The following is a 21,357-nucleotide window of genomic DNA, read 5'->3' as shown; positions in this document are numbered from 1 at the left end:
ATAAACAAAATATTTATCATGTACCCATTGTGCATGAGTTTGTCTTTTCTTGTACTTAAGTCATGTAAGTATGGTAATGAAATTTGAAGACCAATGCTCATTGAAATGCAACTTTACAGTTGTATATATTTTTGTCATAAAACATGGTGAAACACACACACAATGTTAGATGTCCCTTTTTTTTTATGTGATCCTCACTTGTGCCAGGTGCACCTTATAAAAAATGACTTATGACTTCTAATCAAACCAAAATAACTCTAAATGACCTCCTGCTGGTAGATATTACTTATTGATATCACATAACCACATTATATTCTAGTATAGGTAATTCAGCCAGGTACGAAACAGCTCTCTGATGGGTCTGTATTGATGCACGCTTGGTATGAAACATCCTGGGGTGGACAGCTCCATTCTCTACCTGAAACTGTGAAGACCCAACATGACCGGCATCCACTTTTAGGCCTCTGATTTTATTTTTGGATTTGCCACCATGGTCTAAAACTCATTAATAACTCATTAATAACATTAATAACTCATTAATGGAATGAGCTAGAAAATACTCAAGGAACACATCATTTAAGGAAATGCAGATAATGGTAGATACAGCTAATTACCTACTTAACAACTACTTGTAAGGCTAATAATACAAAGATCAGAATGAATAAGTAATATTTTATCAATGTAACTAAAATAGTTCATTTTTTTCTTTATTTTCACACAGGTTCTCCACCACTGTGTACACCATTTTATAATATCTTGTTTTTACACAGCCTTGGCTCATTAGTTTTAGCTGACACTCATTTTAAATTGAACCTCAATACTTAACATTGCATTTAAAAGTTCCATCTAACCTTCAAAATATTGATACTTCACAACTAAATTTAATTAACATGAATACATTGAAAAAGCAAGACTGCATTGTGACATATGAGCCAAGGTAAACTGTTGGGAAAGCAAATTAAACTTCAATTCAAACATCTCAAACTCTGACATTTTGAAACTTTACACACAAATTCTAGAAGACACATTGGTATGTTTTTATTCCTACGTCACAAACTCAGTTTTTACCTGATAATTTGATTTGCATCACCCAGCCTGTTCTAAAAAAAACTCTTTCAACAGGTACAATGTTATATCCTCTGTGGATCATGGGGATGCTCTCTTTGCTTAAGAAAATAAAGTGGCACCATAAATACCAGGGTGATGCAAACTACATTACTGCTAACTTGCATGCATGGAGAACGAGGGACAGTACTGGAGTTCCATCTACTGGTTGCTAACTCAACTTTAGAGCTAAAGTCCATAACATTTAATTAGGTTACTTTAATAATTGAACTCAAGGAGTCAGACCCAGGTACCTTTACTTCTGTAGATGGTTATGAATAACCTAATAACTTCCATTGATATGCAGTGTGTTGACTTCATTCTTTTGCTAATTCTCCAGTCTGATTATGAGACAATAGCACAATCCACACAAAGCTTGACATGTTCAGTTCAAAAGCATTTCCTCTGAGTAAAATATCAACAGAATGTTAAAATAAAATATACTGGAGTTAATCTTTTGAGCTGCTATTTATTACTTGGTTCAACCATGTCTCATAGAAACCTAAAACCCTTTAGAACCACATTCTCATCCATTTTCTTCTCAAAGACTGAAACAAAATCAGTTTAGTCTTAAGCACCCATCCTCTGGTTAAAAAAGTCAGTTAGCGACTCTCATTGCAGTTGTGATGCACCTAACATTTTGAGCTTCTGAAGTTTATTGTCCAGTCTTCATATGTGTTAAATGTTGTAATTTTTGCATTTCAGACTGCGAAGACAAGAAGATCAGAGACAGCAGCTCTGATGTCAGATTGATGTTAGACTGTCATGAATGTGTAGCTGGTTTCTCTAAAACATGATTATATATAATTTAAAGCTTATCAAGTAGAAGACTGTTTATGGTTATCAGTGAATTCATGATATTTACAGAATTATACATATACACTGTAGAAGAACATTCCATGTTTGTCATTATCCCATGAGGCAAGCAACGCATATAAATAACCAATTTATTTTTAGGGTTACCGCCAAAATGTAGCTTTTATTTATTATAGTTCTAAATAAATACTGCATATAGTGCAGCGTGATTGTTTAGCTGTAAGGAGATTCTTCTGACTTTGTTCCGAACCACTGTATATAAAACAAAGTACAATTTTATCAAGTCTGATTGTGATCGTTTTATTTGAAAAATGCTAATTTACTAAGTTTGAGATTAATTATAAGCTGTATACGTTTGTATATTCTTGTATGTATTAGATATTGTGGTGAAATAAAGATATGTTTAGAAATTCAAGCTCAGTCGTACATTTTTATTGGCTGAATCTGTTTATTTGCAGTTACTGTCATAATGTTAAGTAAGCTAATTAATTCATAAAAACCAAAGTTGCAACAGGATGTTTTAACTTTTTTAACTGCTGCACACCAAATGAGTTTTTTTAAACTAATTCCACTAAATCATCAAATTTAAATAAATGCACCCAATGTTATCATGACTTTAAGGGTTTATAGTCAGAATGGAACAGTTCATTTGTAGAACATAAAACACATTTCTTTACAGTATATTCCAGTACTGGCCTTTTTTATCTGCTAAACGAAAACCTGTAAATCTTCTAAAAGGGGTTGGTGTGAGCTTTCCTGATGACAGTGAAGATGGCCAGTGTTAGAACCACAGTTCCTGCTGCACCACCGACAAGAGCTCCCAGGATGCCTCTGTCTATTCTCACTTCCTCACATCTCAGACCAGTGTAAAAGGTGGTCTGGGTTGTTGCACACCTGAAAAAGGAGACATTTGTGTTCATATATTACTCTTCGTATGTCCCTGCTTGAACTGCAGTAACTCAATTGGTGTGCACTGTTGACATTAGAGACGCTTTGCATACAGTTTCTTGTAACCTGGTTGGCAAGAGCAACAAACAAATAGTTGTGGCAACAGAGAAACAAAAAAAAAAAAACACTTTCAATTTGCACTACTGCAACTTAAATTGTATAAAATGGCCATGTAGAAAAAGATCATTTCTTAATTATTTGAGATTTTCTTTCATCCCATAGGCAAGGTTTCTTAAACTCCAGTCCTCAAAAGCCACTGTCCTGTAACTTGTAGATCCAATCCTGCTTTGACACATCTGGATCAAATGGCTGAAATACCTCCTCTGCGTGACAACAGGTTCTGAAGAGGCTTTGCCATGAGTTATTGATACGATTCAGGAGTGTTGGAGCAGGGATGCATCTACAAATTGCAGGAGAGTGGCTTTCAAGAACTCAAGCTGGAGACACCTGCCATAAATTCGACCACTGGCTCAGCACTTACTGTATGTTTTTAGCTGTGTTTCTCATACCACTGAAAGAGTTACCACTTTCCTAATCCCTGTGTAGTCAGTTTCCTCTTTAACATAGGAAATACTCCTAGCCCAGTGCTTTTGGTATTTTTATGTCTCATACTGCACTAGAGATTTTTCCCTGCTCCCCAGTGTTGCCACATTCTTGCTCGGTTAATGACTTTGCTTGCAACTTTACTGACTAAGAGGGACTTCATCAGTTAGAGAACTTTTTGCAAACTGGTGTTATAAACTTAATTTCACTGCATGTCGTGATCACTGGTATTGGTCTACCCTTGTGCGCTGCCGGCTATTTACTTCCTGAAATCCTTGATAAATCTGTTCCTGACATTTTTGCCATTTATGATACTGTTTCCAAACTTAAGCTTATGTTTAGTCATTATCTGTATAGTTGTGGTTTCCCTCTTGTGTTTATCAATTATTGCATCTAATACTTTATTCTCCATTCCCTTCAGATCCCTGCTTTTACTTTATCTTTAATTTGTTCTTATCAAATTTATTTTAACTATGATCGCTGGTCCTACTCCATGATAGAAGAAACCAACCATCAGGACCCAAAGAGCCTTTGTCATTTGAGAAATTTCTAAACCATAATTCAGGAACATGCTGTTCAAGTCCAGTATGCTTCACAACACTGGAATCATCTCCAGGGTCATTCTAATGTTGAAGAGGTAAATAAGAATCCTATAGAGCTTCTTTGCACCGGTCTGTGGGACTCTGGGGCTGAAACGATCTGAACCTGCAGCCTCATTCCAGTACAGTCTCTCCAGCTGCTTCACCTGACTTCAAGAGGCACACAGTTGCAAAGAGGGGGGGAGAACCAGCATCTTCTGATTTGGTTGAAGACAAACATGTAGAAGCAGAAGGGTCCATGGCTGAGGTGGAAGATAAAACATTTGACAGGGAAGTGTGACAGGGTCAGAGGAGCGTCAGATGTCTGTTTGGCTGTGTGCAGGAGAGAAGGATACAGAACGTATTCCTGAATAGAACCTATGTATGAATGTGTTCAGTGCATTGGCTCTGTCCAGACATCTATCTGTCCGATGCTCCTTCTGCTTGAAGCCTGTGATCTTCGTGTTATTGGGAGAGCCTCTGTTGGGGACAGTGTTATTCACACAAAAGTCGGTCACACACTCAGTCATGGCATTGATGTCCTCTCCCTGTGGCTGGCACAGTGCATCCCAGTCTGTAGTCAAAGCAACCTTGCAGGGCTTCTTCAGCTTCCTGTGACCAATTAATTTTTACAGTTCTCTTCATTACAGGTTGCCTCTAAACAAGGGGTTAATATTTGGAGCAGAGAAAAACAAGATTGTGATCTGATTTGCTTAGTGGAGGGTTTGTTTAAGAGATGTATGAGTCCTTGACATTTGCATAAAAGAAATACACCATTTTATTTTCTCTGGTAGAGCAGCAGACAAACTGTTGAAATTTTGGAAATGTAGCCGAGAATGAAGTGTGATTAAAATCACCAGATATTGCAACAAACGCATTGGGATGTTTTGTCTGTAGCTTAGCAACAACTGAGCTGATTACATCACATGCAGTGTCAGCAACAGCTGATGGTGGAATCTAAGCCGTTGCTAAAATACCACTGGTGAACTCTATGGGTAAATAACATGGATGAAAACTTCTAACAGTTCATTATCTGGGCTGTAGAGACAACACTTCACAGTAAAATGTCCTGGATGACACCATCTGTTGTTCACAAGTACTGCCAGTCTGCTTCCTTTGTGCATGCCTGCTCCTCTTTAAATCTCTGTCTGCTCGTATGGTGAGAAACCCTGGTAGAGAGATGGTAGAGTCTGGGATTTGATACTGCAGCCATGTCTCAGTGAAACGCATAATACTGCATTCATGGGGCTTAGAGTTCATTCAGTGATCTCACATTGACCATCATAATGAAAGGAAGAGATGGTTTGACGTTCCTCCTTTTCTCCCGTTTCTTTGCTCCTGCTCTGCATCCACGAGCCCCCCACCCACACCCTTTTTAACTCTTTGGGGACTTGGGGTTGTAGCTGAAGTATTTTTTGAGCTTGTTGAGAAGTTTATCAGCTGCTCCCAGTTATTGCTGTGGTTATGCATCATAACAAATGTCCAAAAGTAAAACTGCATCAGCGAAAATCTTTCCAGCTGCACAAAAACACTAGAGGGAACAATTGTCTAAAGAAAGCAATCTTCATCCACAAAAGGAGGAACTCAAGTTTTTAAAAATAAGATATCCCTCATTGGATCTGGCAACCCTCGAGTTGTCCAACTAAATGCTCCATGTTGTATCTGTTGATCTCCGGGTCACTTGCCTGACATTTGTTTTGGGCTAGTTTCTAGGAATTTCTAAGCATACTTAAAGTTTCACACAAAAATTATAGATAGATGCTTTGTTCATGTTACATTTGGAAAAGTCAAATTGGAATTTGAGATGCACCCATATTAAAGGATCAGTATACAATCATTAAACACAACATAGGGAATAATTCTCAATTTTAAAACACCAATGAAGATAATTATTAGCACTGTATTTTATTTAGGGGTATCAGACTTTAAGGAGACTAGATACACATCACATCTTTGTCTTTCTATTTTTTAAAGTTCTTCTTCAGAATGATGTCCTACTTTGTGTTGGTTCTATCAGATACATTTCCCATGATAATATATTGACTAGAGATGTGTCACAATAAAAAAGCTCATGAACAGTTTTGCAAGGATTTGTGAGTTTTTGTGTTGTTATCTTTTTCAGAGACACCCACAAGCTGCAGAAAGAGGTTACTGAGTGGGACTGAGTGGGTATAGAATATGGCTTAATGAACTAGGATGTCATACCTATCTCCAACATGAAAACACAAACCTGCACAAGGTTTCACCAGCAGCGTCCACACAGGCGCCTCCATTCAAACAGGGGTTAGGGTGACAGGGGTTAGCAGCACGTGCCTCCCTGTGCTTTGGGGCTTCCTGTCTCATTTTTACCTCGTGGTCTTCCTTTTTTTCTGTGAGGTCTCTGCCTTGTATGGAGTAATCGACTGGTACTTCGGTCTTGATCAGGTGGGTCAGGTCTGATGAAATACGTTTAATAAACATTAGATGACATGTTAGAAATATACACTTCAAAAGAAATGTGTGGTTTTAATCCTAACCATTAAAGTCAGCAGTTATGATGAGGTCATCATTCTTGAGGAGGTTCCTCCACTGTAAATGGTTCCGAGAAATGAATGCGCTCCAACCATAGTCTTGATTAAGGTAGCACTGGCAGCTTTCATCCCAGACAGCGCCTGACGTTGCAGTCGGCTTGTCCCAGCGAGTATTATTGTCTAAGTGGCAAATTGGTAAGGAAAAGAAGTTCAGGTTGGACTGCTCAAAAAATCTCAGTTAGAAAGTGAATGGTCAATTATTGCCATAACCGAATGATCAAATTTATGAACTACAGTTTTCAACAAGCTCAGTTCATCAGATAAACAAGAAGAAGGTGGAGGACAAGAAGAAAATGAAAAATCTATTAAAAACATGGAATGTCACCTCGCTGGGGCGGGAAGGAGCCTGAGCTTGTGCGGGAGGTCGAGATATATCGACTAGAAATAGTCGGGCTCGCCTCCATGCACAGCGTGGGCTCTGAAACCCATCTCCTGGAAAGGGGCTAGACTCTCGTCTACTCTGAAGTGGCCCACGGGGACAGGTGGCGGGCTGGGGTGGGTTTGCTTGTTGTCCCCCACCTCAGCCGTCTCGTGTTTGGGTTTACCCCGGTGGATGAGAGGGTCGCATCCCTGTGCCTTCGGGTTGGAGACAGGTCTCTGACTATCGTTTCGGCCTACGGGCCGAGCAGTAGTGCGGAGTACCCAGCCTTCTTGGCGTCCCTGTTGGGGGTGCTGGATAGTGCCCCTCCTGGGGACTCCATTATTCTGCTGGGGGACTTCAACGGAAATGACAGTGACACCTAGATCGGGAGGAATGGCCTCCCCGATCTGTATCCGACTGGTGTTTCGTTATTGGACTTCTGTGCTAGTCACGGATTGTCCATAATGAACACCATGTTCAAGCATAAGGGTGTCCATCAGTGCACTTGGCACCAGGACACTCTATGCAGGAGGTCGATGATCGACTTTTCGTATAATCAGGCCGCATGTTTTGGACACTCGGGTGAAGAGAGGGGCTGAGCTGTGCACTGATCACCACCTGGTGGTAGGTTGGATCCACTGGAAGAGGAGAAAGCCGGACAGACTTGGCAGGCCCAAGCGCATAGTGAGGGTCTGCTGGGAACGTCTGGCAAAGTCCTCGGCCAGGGCTGTATTCAACTCCCACCTCCGGGAGAGCTTTGAATGGATTCCGGGGGATGTTGGAGACATAGAGTCCGAGTGGACCATGTTCTCTGCATCTAGTGTCGATGCTGCAGTCCGTAACTGCGGCCGTAAGGTCTGCGGTGCCTGTTGCGGGGCCAATCCCCGAATCCGGTGGTGGACACCGGCAGTAAGGGATGCTGTCAAGCTGAAGAAGGAGTCCTATCGGCTGTGGTTGGCTTGTGGGACTCCTGAGGCACCACGGCCCGGGCAGTGGCAGAGGCAAAAACTCGGGCCTGGGGGGAGTTCGGTGAGGCCATGGTGAAGGACTACCAGTTGGCCTAGAAGCGATTCTGTCAAACCATCCAGTGCATCAGGAGGGGGAAGCAGTGTTCGCCAACACTGTTAACATTTGCGGTGGGATGCTGCTGACCTCGACTGGGGACATTATCGGATGGTGGAAGGAGTACTTCAAGGATCTCCTCAATCCTGCCATCACGCTTTTCCTGGTGGAAACAGAGCCTGGAGACTCGGGGTTGGACTCTTTCATCAGCCAGGCTGAAGTCACCGAGGTGGTTAAAAAGCACTGCGGTGGCAGGGCTGCAGGGGTGGATGAGAGGCGTCCTGAATACCTCAAGTCTCTGGATGTTGTGGGGCTGTCATGGTTGACACGCCTCTTCAACATTGCATGGCAGTCAGGGACAGTGCCTCTGGACTGGCAGACTGGGGTGGTAGTCCCTCTTCATAAGAAGGGTGACCAGAGGGTGTGTTCCAAGTACAGGGGATCACACTCCTCAGCCTTCCTGGTATGGAGCAGTGTGGTTTTCATCCTGGCCGTGGAACACTGGACCAGCTCTATACTCTCTACAGGGTAATGGAGGGTTTATGGGAGTTTGCCCAACTGGTCCTCATGTGTTTTGTGGTCCGGGAGAAGGCATTCGACTGTGTCCCTCGTGATGCTCTGTATGGGGTGCTCCAGGAGTATGGAATCGGGGGCCCTTCATTAGGGGCCATCCGGTCTCTGTACAAGCGGAGCAGGAGTTTGGTCTGCATTGCCGGCACTAAGTTGGATCTGTTCCCGGTGCATGTTGGTCTCCGGCAGGGCTGCCCTTTGTCACCGGTCCTGTTCATAACTTTTATGGACAGGATTTCTAGGCGCAGCCAAGAGCCGGAGGGGGTGTGGTGACCAGTGGATTTTGTCTCTTTTTTTCGCGGATGACGTGGTCCTGCTGGCCCCCTCTAGCCAAGACCTACAGCATGCGCTGAGGCGATTCGCAGCCAAGTGTGAAGCGGCTGGGATGAAGATCAGCTCCTCCAAGTCCGAGGCCATGGTTCTCGACCGGAAAAGGGTGGCTTGTCTCTGCTGAGTCTGCTGCCCCCGCGACCCGGTCCCAGATAAAGCGGAAGATGACGAGTACGACGAGTACGAGTATTTAAAACAAATGGGCTTTTCTTGGCTTGCTTGGAGATTCATAAACAAGCATTTGACTGTTTAATTTAAAGATTAGATTAAAAACACATCAAATCTATTAAATTTAACAATTTTTTTTTCTGAATTATCTAATTTCAGCAATGATTGAAACCAAGCAAAAAAACCTTGCAGTGATATAAATATTTGTGTAAACTCAAATGACAATGTTTGGTCCTCATTTTACTTGACATATGAGATGTTTTCTGCTTAGATTATGTAATTTGGAGTCCACTTAATGTTAGAGAGAAAGGAAGAAAAAGATGGATCACTTAATTTTAAAAACATGTCATAATGAATAATTAGAGGGGCACCTCAGACCTGGATGTCCTTCAGCATAAAGACGAAATAATTTTAATCTTGTTTTGTTCAATTTCACAATGATTGTTTGTTAGCTCCTGATTGTTAAATTTCCATCTCAAAAATGTCTTAGCAGTTCTTGCGCACAATTTAACAAACTTTCACTATCCCATGAGTTATTAAAGTAGAGGCATGTAGTTTATATATAGATTAGCAGGAAACTCACTATAAAAATCTATTATGGAAATTAATAAATCTTAGCCATAAATATTCATATTTTAATCAAGCATATTAGTCTGTGAATATAATGTTCATTAATGGTTAAATTCAAACTACATTAGATTTATTTTGGTGACAAATCCTACATAAACATTTTGATTAGAATTTAACAGTTGTTAAAGGGGACATATCATACTTTTAAATCCTTCCTTTTCACATTTAAATCATTCAGTTGTGGTCTATATAAATTGAAACTGCAATGCTTTGGTCTGAACTTGTTATTGTAGCTCCACAGGCTCCTCTTTTACTTCTGTTCTGGAGTGTGTCTGAGAGCGACTTGTTCTGGTGCGGTCTCTTTAAATGCTACTGAGGCATTTCACACCCCTCCCCCCTAGAGGTCAAAGAGCATGCAACTTTAACCCGTCCGGCCATTTTTGTAGTTTGATAACAGAGATACAATTAACTAGTGGCGCAGAAACAAGCTAAAAACGGCAAAAACAATGCAAAACTCTTTATATAATAATAATATTCAAAACGCGCAGTACGGTTCTGTCCTCGAGGAGCTAAAAGCAGCATGTAGCACTAACATTAGCAAAAGGCACAATGCTACTGTTGTCAGAACAATAGCCAGGACATCATATGAACATATAATGAATTCATTTCGAAAATAAAGTTGTCAGTTTAGCGTTATTAACAGCTTACTGCTTTGCTGTGTCCGTCGTTTCCATAGACAGAATGAACTGACCATTTCATCACATGAAGTCTTTGAGCAAATCCTTGATCTTGGCGAAAGTTGATGAAGTACACATCAACACACACATCACATCACAAGTGCTTCCTGCAGACAAAGAGGAATTTCCCCACTGATTTGGGAACATTTCCATGAAAAAAACGACTTACCCAGGCACTTTGAAGAGTTTATGATGGTGGAGGCCAGTGAAATGAATTGTGTGGTTTAATACATCCAACAACCGAACCGAACTTCAGTGTAGGCAAACTTTCAGTGTAGGCAAACTTGAGCTTGGACTACAAAATTGCAGCGAGAAATAAAAATGGTGGATACGTGAAACTGATCAGCCGGAAGGCCATAATCTTATTTAGCTGTTCTGCAGCAAATATTGTGACGTAACATTTGGAAAATCATTGCAGATGATAGAGAAAACTGAACGGACTGAAAAATATGACCCAAACAGACTATAAAGATACCTCCACAACACCTGGAGAGACTAAATTCAACTTTCTGCATTCCTACAGATTCCAAGTAAACAACACTATGTATTTAAGGGCTAAAAAGTGGATTTTCCATGATATGTCCTTTTTAAGTCAACCATTAGCCATTCTCATTTGTCATTTGGGGTGTCCTGCAGAGAACGGTAAGGCTATGTTTATAAGGGTTGTTTCATGGATGAAGCATATCAACTTAGTGAAACTTTCAAAGTTTGATAAGACTTGTTGAGAAGGTTTTTCTGTTGGGGCGAAAATTGAAGTTTGTATCCAGCTTTAGCTAGTTTAGCAGCAACGCTAATGCTAAATTCAAACATGCTAGCAAGTTGAGCTTTTTAGTTTGAGGCAATCTCAGCTGTGGGTGTCAGGGAAATGTTCGCATGTTGGAATAAATTTAGGTAAAATGTTTATCCTTAATCATAAACCAGTTATTTTCTCTGTCTTTTTAAAATGGAGGGCAGATCTCTTCATAATTGTAATTTCAATTGATTTCATTAACTTTCTTTTAGCTGTTAAAATTCCAAAATCTCTACTTAAATAATATCTACCTAAATAACATGCGTGTACATTTTTACATCATTTTAATATTTATATTCAAACTCTGTGCCGTCCAACACTAATTCTAGTGCAGCAAAGTTATTAAATTAAAAGTGGGTCTAACAGCTAAATTTGTCTGGTAAACATTTTGCCTATTGTCTACCTGTGGTGAAGCTTCTTGTGGAAGACATCCTGAGAGTAACATCTGGGTCCTGATCCAGCGCTACAATGGTGGCCTGTCTGTTTTTGGCTGGCCACTGCATCACTCCATCATTTTCCCCACTGCAGAGATGCAAGGCAATGCCAACATAGTCTGGGTAATCACTATGTCTTCCTGTAGGGTAAACACTGACTCCAAATGAGTAGCCCTCTGAGTTATAAGCGCATTTGCTTTTAACAGGCCTGCCAAGGGGAGTTGTGGTAAGAAGGCCAGTGAAGTTGTGGATCTGCCAGACAAGACTGGGACATACAGTCTCAGTGAGAGTAATGTCATCGATTAAGATGGCACCTGAGGAGCTCGCTGATCCTCTGATTCCTTGGAAGATGTAACGGAACTTTTTGGACGTTTTAAGAGTCACATGAGCTATTTTCCAGGCATCATCACCGTCACCTAAGAAACAAATCAACCAGTAGTTTACTTTTATCAGTTATGTTTTAAATCCAATCGCTAATAAAACACAGAAAAAGTTATATATAATTGACCTTCCTAATTTAACACAAATTCATTGTCAGGATTTATGTGAATATACCTATAATGGTGTGGATCTTTTTGAAAGTGTTCACAGCTCCTGTCCCATCATCACTTCTGATCCATATCACCAGTTTGTCCCCAGCTGCTCCAGTCATCCTATAGAAGAACTGGAGGCACTGTTCACCTCTCTTTGGATAGAGGATCCGTGACTCCAGCAAGCCACTGTTGCCTGCTGCACCAGAAGATGTATCAAACATCATGAAGTAGCCAGAATCTGAAAAAGATCTAGTTTCAGTAAATGACAAATGTTCACTCGTGTGCTGTTTTTTACCTCCCAGTTTTTTCCTGACTTTTGCAATTTATTTAAGATTTTCTTGATGACAATAAAGGCTTTTCAGTACCTCTGCAATGTCCTCCCAGGGTATGATCTTCATCACTTGGACTGCTCCGCATCTGGACCCAGTCTGCATTGTCCATCTCATTCTGTATCATTCCACAGATGTTTATGAGCTCAAAAGTACACTGATCCAAGAGAGTGTGTGTTTCAGCTGAAACATGATTGATATCAAACAAAATACAGTTTTAATAAAGCTGGAAATTCTCAACCTCCCCTTTAAACAAAATGATTGATTTTCAACTAGGCCTGGCTGCGATGGATTTTTCCAACATGTTGAAAAATTGTGTTTCATGACAAACAATGTATACTGCCGATAGACACCAACTTCACCAAGGGGATGACTGTGTCTCAGTGGGTAAAGTAGTCATCTTGCAATCCAGCATGTCAGGGTGCCCCTGGGCATAGCACTTAACCCCAGGTTGCCTATCAGTGTATGGATGTTAGCGTGTTAGTGAGTGGTTGATTGGCTGAATGTGGCTGTAATGATGTGGTATGACTAGAAAAGCGCTATTTCAATTCAGTCCGTTTAACATTTACAAACATCACCAAATAAAATACGTAAATGCCATGGAACTGACCCAATAATAAACCAATAACTACAAAACATGCAGGCTCTTTGTCTGCACTGGTTCGCTCACATCAGCAACCTGAATGTCTGGAGTGGCTCCAACAGCATATTTTAATTCAGCTAAGTTTTTTTATTTTTTATTTATTTATTTTTTTCACTGCTTGGTGGTACTCGAAGACTGTGAAAAAAGCATGTACGCATGCAATATACTAAAGGGGGCATATCATATATAACTTTTTTTAATGTAGCAGGTCTGGGTGTTACACAAGATTTTTTTTTGTAAGCCAACATTTTAAATACATCAACTTCAATAGCCACATAGAAAGCAGTATGACAGCAGCAACTTTACACTATTGCCATTTTGCTAGCATCTTGCTGATAGCTAAATTAGGCTGCCATTTTGGTGCTACTGCCGTGATGTATGGTACTAGTACTGGGATAGATGAACTCTTATAGCAGTTTCATATCAAATTTTACTTCTGTTCTAGATTCAATCAAATCATAGTCAAAATCACTCATTAGTGCAGCTTTAAAATATACAGTTATAAGAACCATTGTTGACCACAGTCGACCATGAAGATTGTAGAACTGGTGTTTCCTTTTAAAAGATTGGGTCAGATCCTAAAAGATATTACTTACCCAAATAATGAACATCAAAAAATCTGTAATGTGTCATGAAGTAGGAATACCCACCACAGGCATACATGCGGTTTAGTCTAGTGATGTCTACTTCGCTGAAGTCCAGCCGCTGACCAATGACATCGTTAAAGTATGGTATGGTGGTTGTAATTGTGGGGATGCTTTCATTCTTGTTAAAGGACAATGGTCTGTAGTGCATAATGGACTCATAATCGTATGGCGTGTTCAGATCAGTGATGAAGTCATCCTCGTATTTGTTGAAATTGTGCTGCTTCCCTATAGAAACAGAGTTACACTATCACCAACATCCAAGTATGATCACCAATGATCACTACAAAAAATTCCAATTAAAAGTCATACCACATTGCACATGTAGAGGTCATTTTTAATACACTTTTGAAAGCGATTAAATATGCATTACAAAAGAAATGGCTAATTCTTAAATATATTATTACTAAGAATAATTACTATTACTATGTATTTGAGATTAGTACATATTATTTTCTTATTGATTGCTGAAAACACTGTTTTATACCCATGCTTAAAGTAATAGAGCTGTGTAAATGAAGTGTCCTCTCATTAGCATTTTAGCTAACAAATTATGCTAGCTTTATATAGGCAAGAATATGTTGCAGTTGTGATCACTTTACCAAAGCTTTTGCTATTGCTCCATTCCAATGGTGATAAAGATGTGAATACAAGAACAGGATCAGTCAGGTGCAGTTCAAGCTACAGGGGTTGGACAATGAAATTGAAACACCTGGTTTTAGACCACAATAATTTATTAGTATGGTGTAGAGCCTCCTTTTGCGGCCAATACAGCGTCAATTCGTCTTGGGAATGACGAAAACAAGTCCTGCACAGTGGTCAGAGGGATTTTAAGCCATTCTTCTTGCAGGATAGTGGCCAGGTCACTACGTGATACTGGTGGAGGAAAACGTTTCCTGACTCGCTCCTCCAAAACACCCCAAAGTGGCTCAATAATATTTAGATCTGGTAACTGTGCAGGCCATGGGAGATGTTCAACTTCACTTTCATGTTCATCAAACCAATCTTTCACCAGTCTTTCTGTGTGTATTGGTGCATTGTCATCCTGATACACGGCACCACCTTCGGGATACAATGTTTGAACCATTGGATGCACATGGTCCTCAAGAATGGTTCGGTAATCCTTGGCAGTGACACGGCCATCTAGTACAAGTATTGGGAAGGGAATGCCATTATATGGCAGCCCAAACCATCACTGATCCACCCCCATGCTTCACTCTGGGCATGCAACAGTCTGGGTGGTACGCTTCTTTGGGGCTTCTCCACACCGTAACTCTGGGGAAAACAGTAAAGGTGGACTCATCAGAGAACAATACATGTTTCACATTGTCCACAGCTCAAGATTTGCGCTCCTTGCACCATTGAAACCGACGTTTGGCATTAGCATGAGTGACCAAAGGTTTGGCTATAGCAGCCCAGCTGTGTATATTGACCGTGTGGAGCTCCCGACGGACAGTTCTGGTGGAAACAGGAGAGTTGAGGTGCACATTTAATTCTGCCGTGATTTGGGCAGCCGTGGTTTTATATTTTTTGGATATAATCCGGGTTAGCACCCGAACATCCCTTTCAGACAGCTTCCTCTTGCGTCCACAGTTAATTCTGTTGGATGTGGTTCGTCCTTCTTGGTGGTATGCTGACATTACCCTGGATATTGTGGCTCTTGATACATCACAAAGACTTGCTGTCTTGGTCACAGATGCGCCAGCAAGACGTGCACCAACAATTTGTCCACTTTTGAAATCTGGTATGTCACCCATAATGTTATGTGCATTTCAATATTTTGAGCAACCCTGCTAATTGAACCTTCACACTCTGCTCTTATTGGTGCAATGTGCAATCAATGAAGACTGGCTACCAGGCTGGTCCAATTTAGCCATGAAACCTCCCACACTAAAATGACAGGTGTTTCAGTTTCATTGTCCAACCCCTGTATGTATGCACTGTATGTGTATATTTTTACTTGAGTTTATCTACAGGTCCTTCTCAAAATATTAGCATATTGTGATAAAGTTCATTATTTTCCATAATGTCATGATGAAAATTTAACATTCATATATTTTAGATTCATTGCACACTAACTGAAATATTTCAGGTCTTTTATTGTCTTAATACGGATGATTTTGGCATACAGATCATGAAAACCCAAAATTCCTATCTCACAAAATTAGCATATCATTAAAAGGGTCTCTAAACGAGCTATGAACCTAATCATCTGAATCAACGAGTTAACTCTAAACACCTGCAAAAGATTCCTGAGGCCTTTAAAACTCCCAGCCTGGTTCATCACTCAAAACCCCAATCATGGGTAAGACTGCCGACCTGACTGCTGTCCAGAAGGCCACTATTGACACCCTCAAGCAAGAGGGTAAGACACAGAAATAAATTTCTGAACGAATAGGCTGTTCCCAGAGTGCTGTATCAAGGCACCTCAGTGGGAAGTCTGTGGGAAGGAAAAAGTGTGTCAGAAAACGCTGCACAACGAGAAGAGGTGACCGGACCCTGAGGAAGATTGTGGAGAAGGGTCGATTCCAGACCTTGGGGGACCTGCGGAAGCAGTGGACTGAGTCTGGAGTAGAATCATCCAGAGCCACCGTACACAGGCGTGTGCAGGAAATGGGCTACAGGTGCCGCATTCCCCAGGTCAAGCCACTTTTGAACCAGAAACAGCAGCAGAAGCGCCTGACCTGGACTACAGAGAAGCAGCACTGGACTGTTGCTCAGTGGTCCAAAGTACTTTTTTCGGATGAAAGCAAATTCTGCATGTCATTCGGAAATCAAGGTGCCAGAGTCTGGAGGAAGACTGGGGAGAAGGAAATGCCAAAATGCCAGAAGTCCAGTGTCAAGTACCCACAGTCAGTGATGGTCTGGGGTGCCGTGTCAGCTGCTGGTGTTGGTCCACTGTGTTTTATCAAGGGCAGGGTCAATGCAGCTAGCTATCAGGATATTTTGGAGCACTTCATGCTTCCATCTGCTGAAAAGCTTTAAGGAGATGAAGATTTCATTTTTCAGCACAACCTGGCACCTGCTCACAGTGCCAAAACCACTGGTAAATGGTTTACTGACCATGGTATCACTGTGCACAATTGGCCTGCCAACTCTCCTGACCTGAACCCCATAGAGAATCTGTGGGATATTGTGAAGAGAACGTTGAGAGACTCAAGACCCAACACTCTGGATGAGCTAAAGGCCGCTATCAAAGCATCCTGGGCCTCCATAAGACCTCAGCAGTGCCACAGGCTGATTGCCTCCATGCCACGCCGCATTGAAGCAGTCATTTCTGCAAAAGGATTCCCGACCAAGTATTGAGTGCATAACTGTACATGATTATTTGAAGGTTGACGTTTTTTGTATTAAAAACCCTTTTCTTTTATTGGTCGGATGAAATATGCTAATTTTGTGAGATAGGAATTTTGGGTTTTCATGAGCTGTATGCCAAAATCATCCGTATTAAGACAATAAAAGACCTGAAATATTTCAGTTAGTGTGCAATGAATCTAAAATATATGAATGTTAAATTTTCATCATGACATTATGGAAAATAATGAACTTTATCACAATATGCTAATATTTTGAGAAGGACCTGTACTTCAGAGAATACTTTAAAGTTTATATTTGTAAAGAATGTACTTTTTTTATTGTTTGTTGAACAAAGAACTAAATAATTTAGTTTTGTTTCCAAACTGTAATGCAAATGACAATTCAAAATCTATTTACATATAGAACCATGTTTTTTTTTTTGTCTGTACCATTAGCTACCCTATTTTCCACTCAAATCATCAATGTTAACCCACCCACCACACGGACTCCGGTGCCCGTGTGTCTACTATCTAAACTGACTTTTAGAGAGTGGACCCTATAAGTACCTGGGTGTTCACCTGAACAATAAACTGGACTGAAGTCATAACACTGATGCTCTTTACAGGAAGGGTCAGAGCAGACATGCTAAGGAAACTGAGATCTTTGGTGTGCAGGGGGCACTCCTTAAGAACTTTTAAACTCTGGTGGGATCCGCCATCTTCTATGATGTAGTATATTGGAGCAGCAGCTTATCTACAGCTGAGAGGAAAAGCCAACTTTGTCCTAGGATGCCCCCTTGACCCAGTGTAGGTAGTGGGAGACAAAAGGACTCTAGCAAAAATAACATCACTGTTGGGCAATGTCTATCACCCCATGCATGAAGCTGTTGCAGAACTGGAGACCTTTTTCCGTGACAGATTGCTGCCTTCTAGGTACACAAAGCAGTATCATCGCAGACCCTTCCTCCCAGCAGATGTTAAGACTTTATAACAATCTCTGCTCCCAACAAACTCAATAAGTGCTTACATTCCTTCTTCCTGTTAAAAGGGAGTTTTCATCGCCACAGTCGCTACATGCATGATCAGTATAAGGGATTGCTACAAAGTCAATTCCAGCGACTGTCCAGTGTCTACATGCTCATCTAAGAGGAGTGAATGCTGCAAGTCTCTGACTCAATGTAATCTACTGGGTCTCCTTAGACAAAAAAAAACTTTTTACCAATTTGAACAATAAACAGAATCTGACTGCAATGTTTGATAGTTAGGATTATTTGGAATGTATGTACCTGACTTGAAATCTGTATGATTCAATTGAATTGACTTTGTAAAGTGCCTTGAGACAACATGTGGCGCTATATAAATAAAACAGAATCCAAAATTGAATTGAATCCTTGCTGTTTTTGCAATTTTTTGATTCTTGTAAGTAGTCTGTTGTGTTTATGGACAAATATACATGCACATATTGTAAATTTTTTAAATGATCCTGCTCAGTTGCACATGTCATTTAACATCAGTAAGCTATTTTAAAAAAGCATACTGTGTTTTTTCTGTACAGTCTCCTATTCTTATTTTTTTTTCTTTGTGTGTATCTGCATGCTTACATTTTTCTTTCACAATGTTGCTGGTACACCTAAATTTCCCCATTGTGGGACAATAAAAGATATCTTTATTCCATTCTGCTCTTCTAATCAAGCTTGTTAGCTAAAATTAGCATGCTAGCAAAAAAGGACAAATTTACTTGAGCTGTAATCTAATTTGCTATTGCTATTATAATTATTTCAATCGGCTAAAATGAAATTTAATGAAATGGACACTCAACTGAGTGAAATTGAAGAAGCAACCGACACCAACCTTCTTCAATCTCATCCCACCAGATTTTGACATAGTCATCTCGGTCTGAACGAGACTGCTCATGATAAAAGCCCAAAGCATGGAGAAGTTCATGTTCCACTATAGCCTTGGTGTCACACCTGGCTCCAATGGACACATTCTGGCCTGTTCTATCATCTCCAACGTATGACCAGCAACTGCATGTTTAACATTGAAAGCATTAAATCAACTTAAATTATTCTGTTTTTATTGAGTTGTAACTTAGTTCTTACTAGCAATTGGGCAAATCAGCATCTTTGTATCTTTGTCATGTATCTTAGCCATAAAGTCCATAAAGTTAAGCAACAACCTAGCTCCATTCAAAGCCAGTCTTACCCAGAGAGCTTGACAAAGGATATGTAGGTGGACTCCCCATTGTAAGGTTTAAAGTCCACGCAAGATCTCAAGCGGTATTCCTCAAATACTTGAAGGATTACACCCTTAGCGTTCAGATCTAAAAAAAAGGAAAACATTTCAAAATCAGTACCGTTTTATGAAAGTATATGCTGGCAGTGCATTATATGCTGCACTGTGTGTGCACAGTGTACCTAACGAATCAGTTAAGATGTAAGGTATGGGAAACTTCCATCTTCTTGTTTCATCAAGGATGGCATTTCTTTGTGGCTGCAGAACGTATAGCATGCACGAAAAATCAACATTTGAGTTTTCGACAAACAGTTTCAACGTAACACTTCCGTGCTCTTACTTTGACAGCAATGTCCCCCTCAAACAGATGTTTCAATTCTGAAATGTCAGCAATTAAATGTAAAAAGCCAGTTAATAAGTAATTAAAGTCATTAGACTGCATCAGTGTGGGTAAAATAAAAAAAGAATACCTCTGTTAATTTCAAGAAAATCATCTCTCAGGTCACCAGCATCTGCTTCATCATCTAAATGATAAAGTCAGTGTTAGAGCAAAAAAGTAGCAGTCAAAAAGCCTGGTAATGTGGAAAAAAAAGGTTTATAGAGACCAACCAGTTAATGTTGGAGCAGCCTGCACCTAACACACAACAAGAAGGTCTTCTTAATTTGAATGCTCAGCCAAAACAATACGTTTAACTTCATATAGAGAACTGAGATTATTTAACATTCCTTACCTTTAAAATGAAGAAAACTCCAATCAGAAAAGCTATTTTTTTTAAACTGGCTTCAGATCCCATGTTTAACATAAACGTGATTCTCTGACAGCAGTGTGTAAACATACCAGTCAAGAAAGTGGCCAAGAAGGAACTTTGATCAGTGTCATTATTTTTAATGAGTAACAGATTCTACTTGTGTCCTCGCTGTAGCTATTGAGGCTTGCATGGCATGTGATGTTATGGCATGTGGAGGTGATAACAGCCATAAACTGTAAGAAATATGGAAAAAAAAAATCTGACAGAGCAATATGAAGCCATTTTGACATCTACAAATTTAAATTTAGATGTTTGGGTTTTTTAGTATTAGAATACACAAAAGACATGCATTAAAAGCTTCAACCTATGTCAGATTCAGTGAACCAGCTGACAATGCGACTGTTACATATACCTCAGACTAACATGTTAGGCTTGCATCAACTACAAGGAAGTACTAAACCTTCTACTACCTGTATTGCATCAATAATTAATTCACAGAACCTTACTTCTAAACTTTAAATTAAGCCTTTAAATAGTAATATCAAAAGTAATCATGAGTAATAGTGTCCTCCAGCTTGTAGGGTGTACAGAACTTTCAGTGTCCTGATTCAGTTGCCCAGGAGAGACCCCAATACTGACACGTCTGCCTGCCATAATAACACCACAAGTTTGTTATGGTTTGCCAGATACAGGACCCCAGAAGGCAGACCAGAAGGCAGCATGACGGTAAGTGTAAAAGATTTTAATGACAAAAAACAAAAACTCACTCACAGCAGGAGGCAGGAACAAAACAACGGACGGGCAGGCGAAACAGGCATGGCATGATCCGAAAATAAGACTTGAGCATCAAAACTTGACATGAGCATGAAAGTGAAAAATGTTTCCGCAAAGACTAAACAGAACAGGTGTGTATAAATGGAGCATGGTACAAGTGGAGCAACAAAACTGATTAACAAGGTGCAGGTGAACCGAATAAACTTAATTGACAGAACAAAACGTGACTGGAGCAAAACAGAGACTCTTGAACACAAACTAGAAAAACATGAAGCAAAAGCATAACCAGATCCGAAAACCAAACTTGACTAAATATGAACAAGATGACAAAACAAAAGCATGAGTCAAAACCTCAACTGTGAAAAACATAAGAAACCCAAAACCAAACGCCAAACAACATCATGACAAAGTCATCCTGCATCGCGTCTCGACAGCTGGTATCACCTGAACTGCTGGTCTACTGTCCCTTGCATTGTCTATTATTGCCACTGGAGTAAATAAGGGTTTATTTGAAATAAACCTGGGAGGTATGGACTGATGCTGATTTTGTGTTCTTTATTTATCTGTTCTTTA

At 40.3% G+C, this 21,357-nt stretch overlaps 2 protein-coding genes across 6 annotated transcripts in view; one reads left to right on the top strand and one right to left on the bottom strand.

Moving 5' to 3' along the window:
- adgrf3b (adhesion G protein-coupled receptor F3b) overlaps positions 1–2,335 on the top strand; it is a 28,936-nt gene extending 26,601 nt beyond the window's left edge. Inside the window, exon 18 of the mRNA XM_047388325.1 lies at positions 1,810–2,335. The gene's annotated coding sequence lies outside the window, so the exon portion shown is untranslated. The remainder of the gene's footprint in view (positions 1–1,809) is intronic.
- Positions 683–20,103, bottom strand: mep1a.2 (meprin A, alpha (PABA peptide hydrolase), tandem duplicate 2). 5 transcript variants are annotated; one of them, XM_047388327.1, is made up of 14 exons: positions 19,993–20,103; positions 19,871–19,895; positions 19,732–19,785; positions 19,602–19,639; positions 19,444–19,519; positions 19,232–19,349; positions 18,878–19,053; positions 13,737–13,958; positions 12,480–12,626; positions 12,137–12,352; positions 11,896–11,997; positions 6,506–6,679; positions 6,220–6,424; positions 683–2,814 (listed from the first exon to the last, which is right to left on the bottom strand). In XM_047388327.1, exons 1-14 carry the CDS (start codon positions 20,095–20,097, stop codon positions 2,652–2,654), a joined length of 1,821 nt encoding a protein of 606 aa, XP_047244283.1. In that variant the 5' UTR covers positions 20,098–20,103; the 3' UTR covers positions 683–2,651. The 5 variants fall into 5 exon arrangements, 4 of the variants coding, with proteins under 4 accessions (XP_047244283.1, XP_047244282.1, XP_047244285.1 ...); XM_047388326.1 differs by having other exon boundaries at positions 11,551–11,997; positions 12,137–12,310; XR_007041817.1 differs by lacking the exons at positions 683–2,814; positions 6,220–6,424 and adding an exon at positions 10,329–10,464 and having other exon boundaries at positions 6,542–6,679; positions 11,551–11,997.
- Between the last annotated feature and the right edge of the window lie 1,254 nt (positions 20,104–21,357).

This window comes from Girardinichthys multiradiatus, chromosome 15, assembly GCF_021462225.1.
Source record: "Girardinichthys multiradiatus isolate DD_20200921_A chromosome 15, DD_fGirMul_XY1, whole genome shotgun sequence".
Lineage (NCBI taxonomy): Eukaryota > Metazoa > Chordata > Actinopteri > Cyprinodontiformes > Goodeidae > Girardinichthys > Girardinichthys multiradiatus.
The sequence above is the reverse complement of the archived record's forward strand: the minus strand, read 5'-3'. Positions and strand labels throughout refer to the sequence as shown.

What these genes read in the sequence shown, in the direction of transcription:
- mep1a.2 (XM_047388326.1), bottom strand. Translation starts at nt 20,097, where the DNA reads ATGTTTACACACTGCTGTCAGAGAATCACGTTTATGTTAAACATGGGA. An exon ending in GAGTTTTCTTCATTTTAAAG is followed by an intron (nt 19,896 to 19,992) that starts GTAAGGAATGTT and finishes GTTGTGTGTTAG; the next exon opens with GTGCAGGCTGCTCCAACATT. An exon ending in GCTGGTGAAACCTTGTGCAG is followed by an intron (nt 2,815 to 6,219) that starts GTTTGTGTTTTC and finishes CTCCTTTTTCAG; the next exon opens with GTGTGCAACAACCCAGACCA.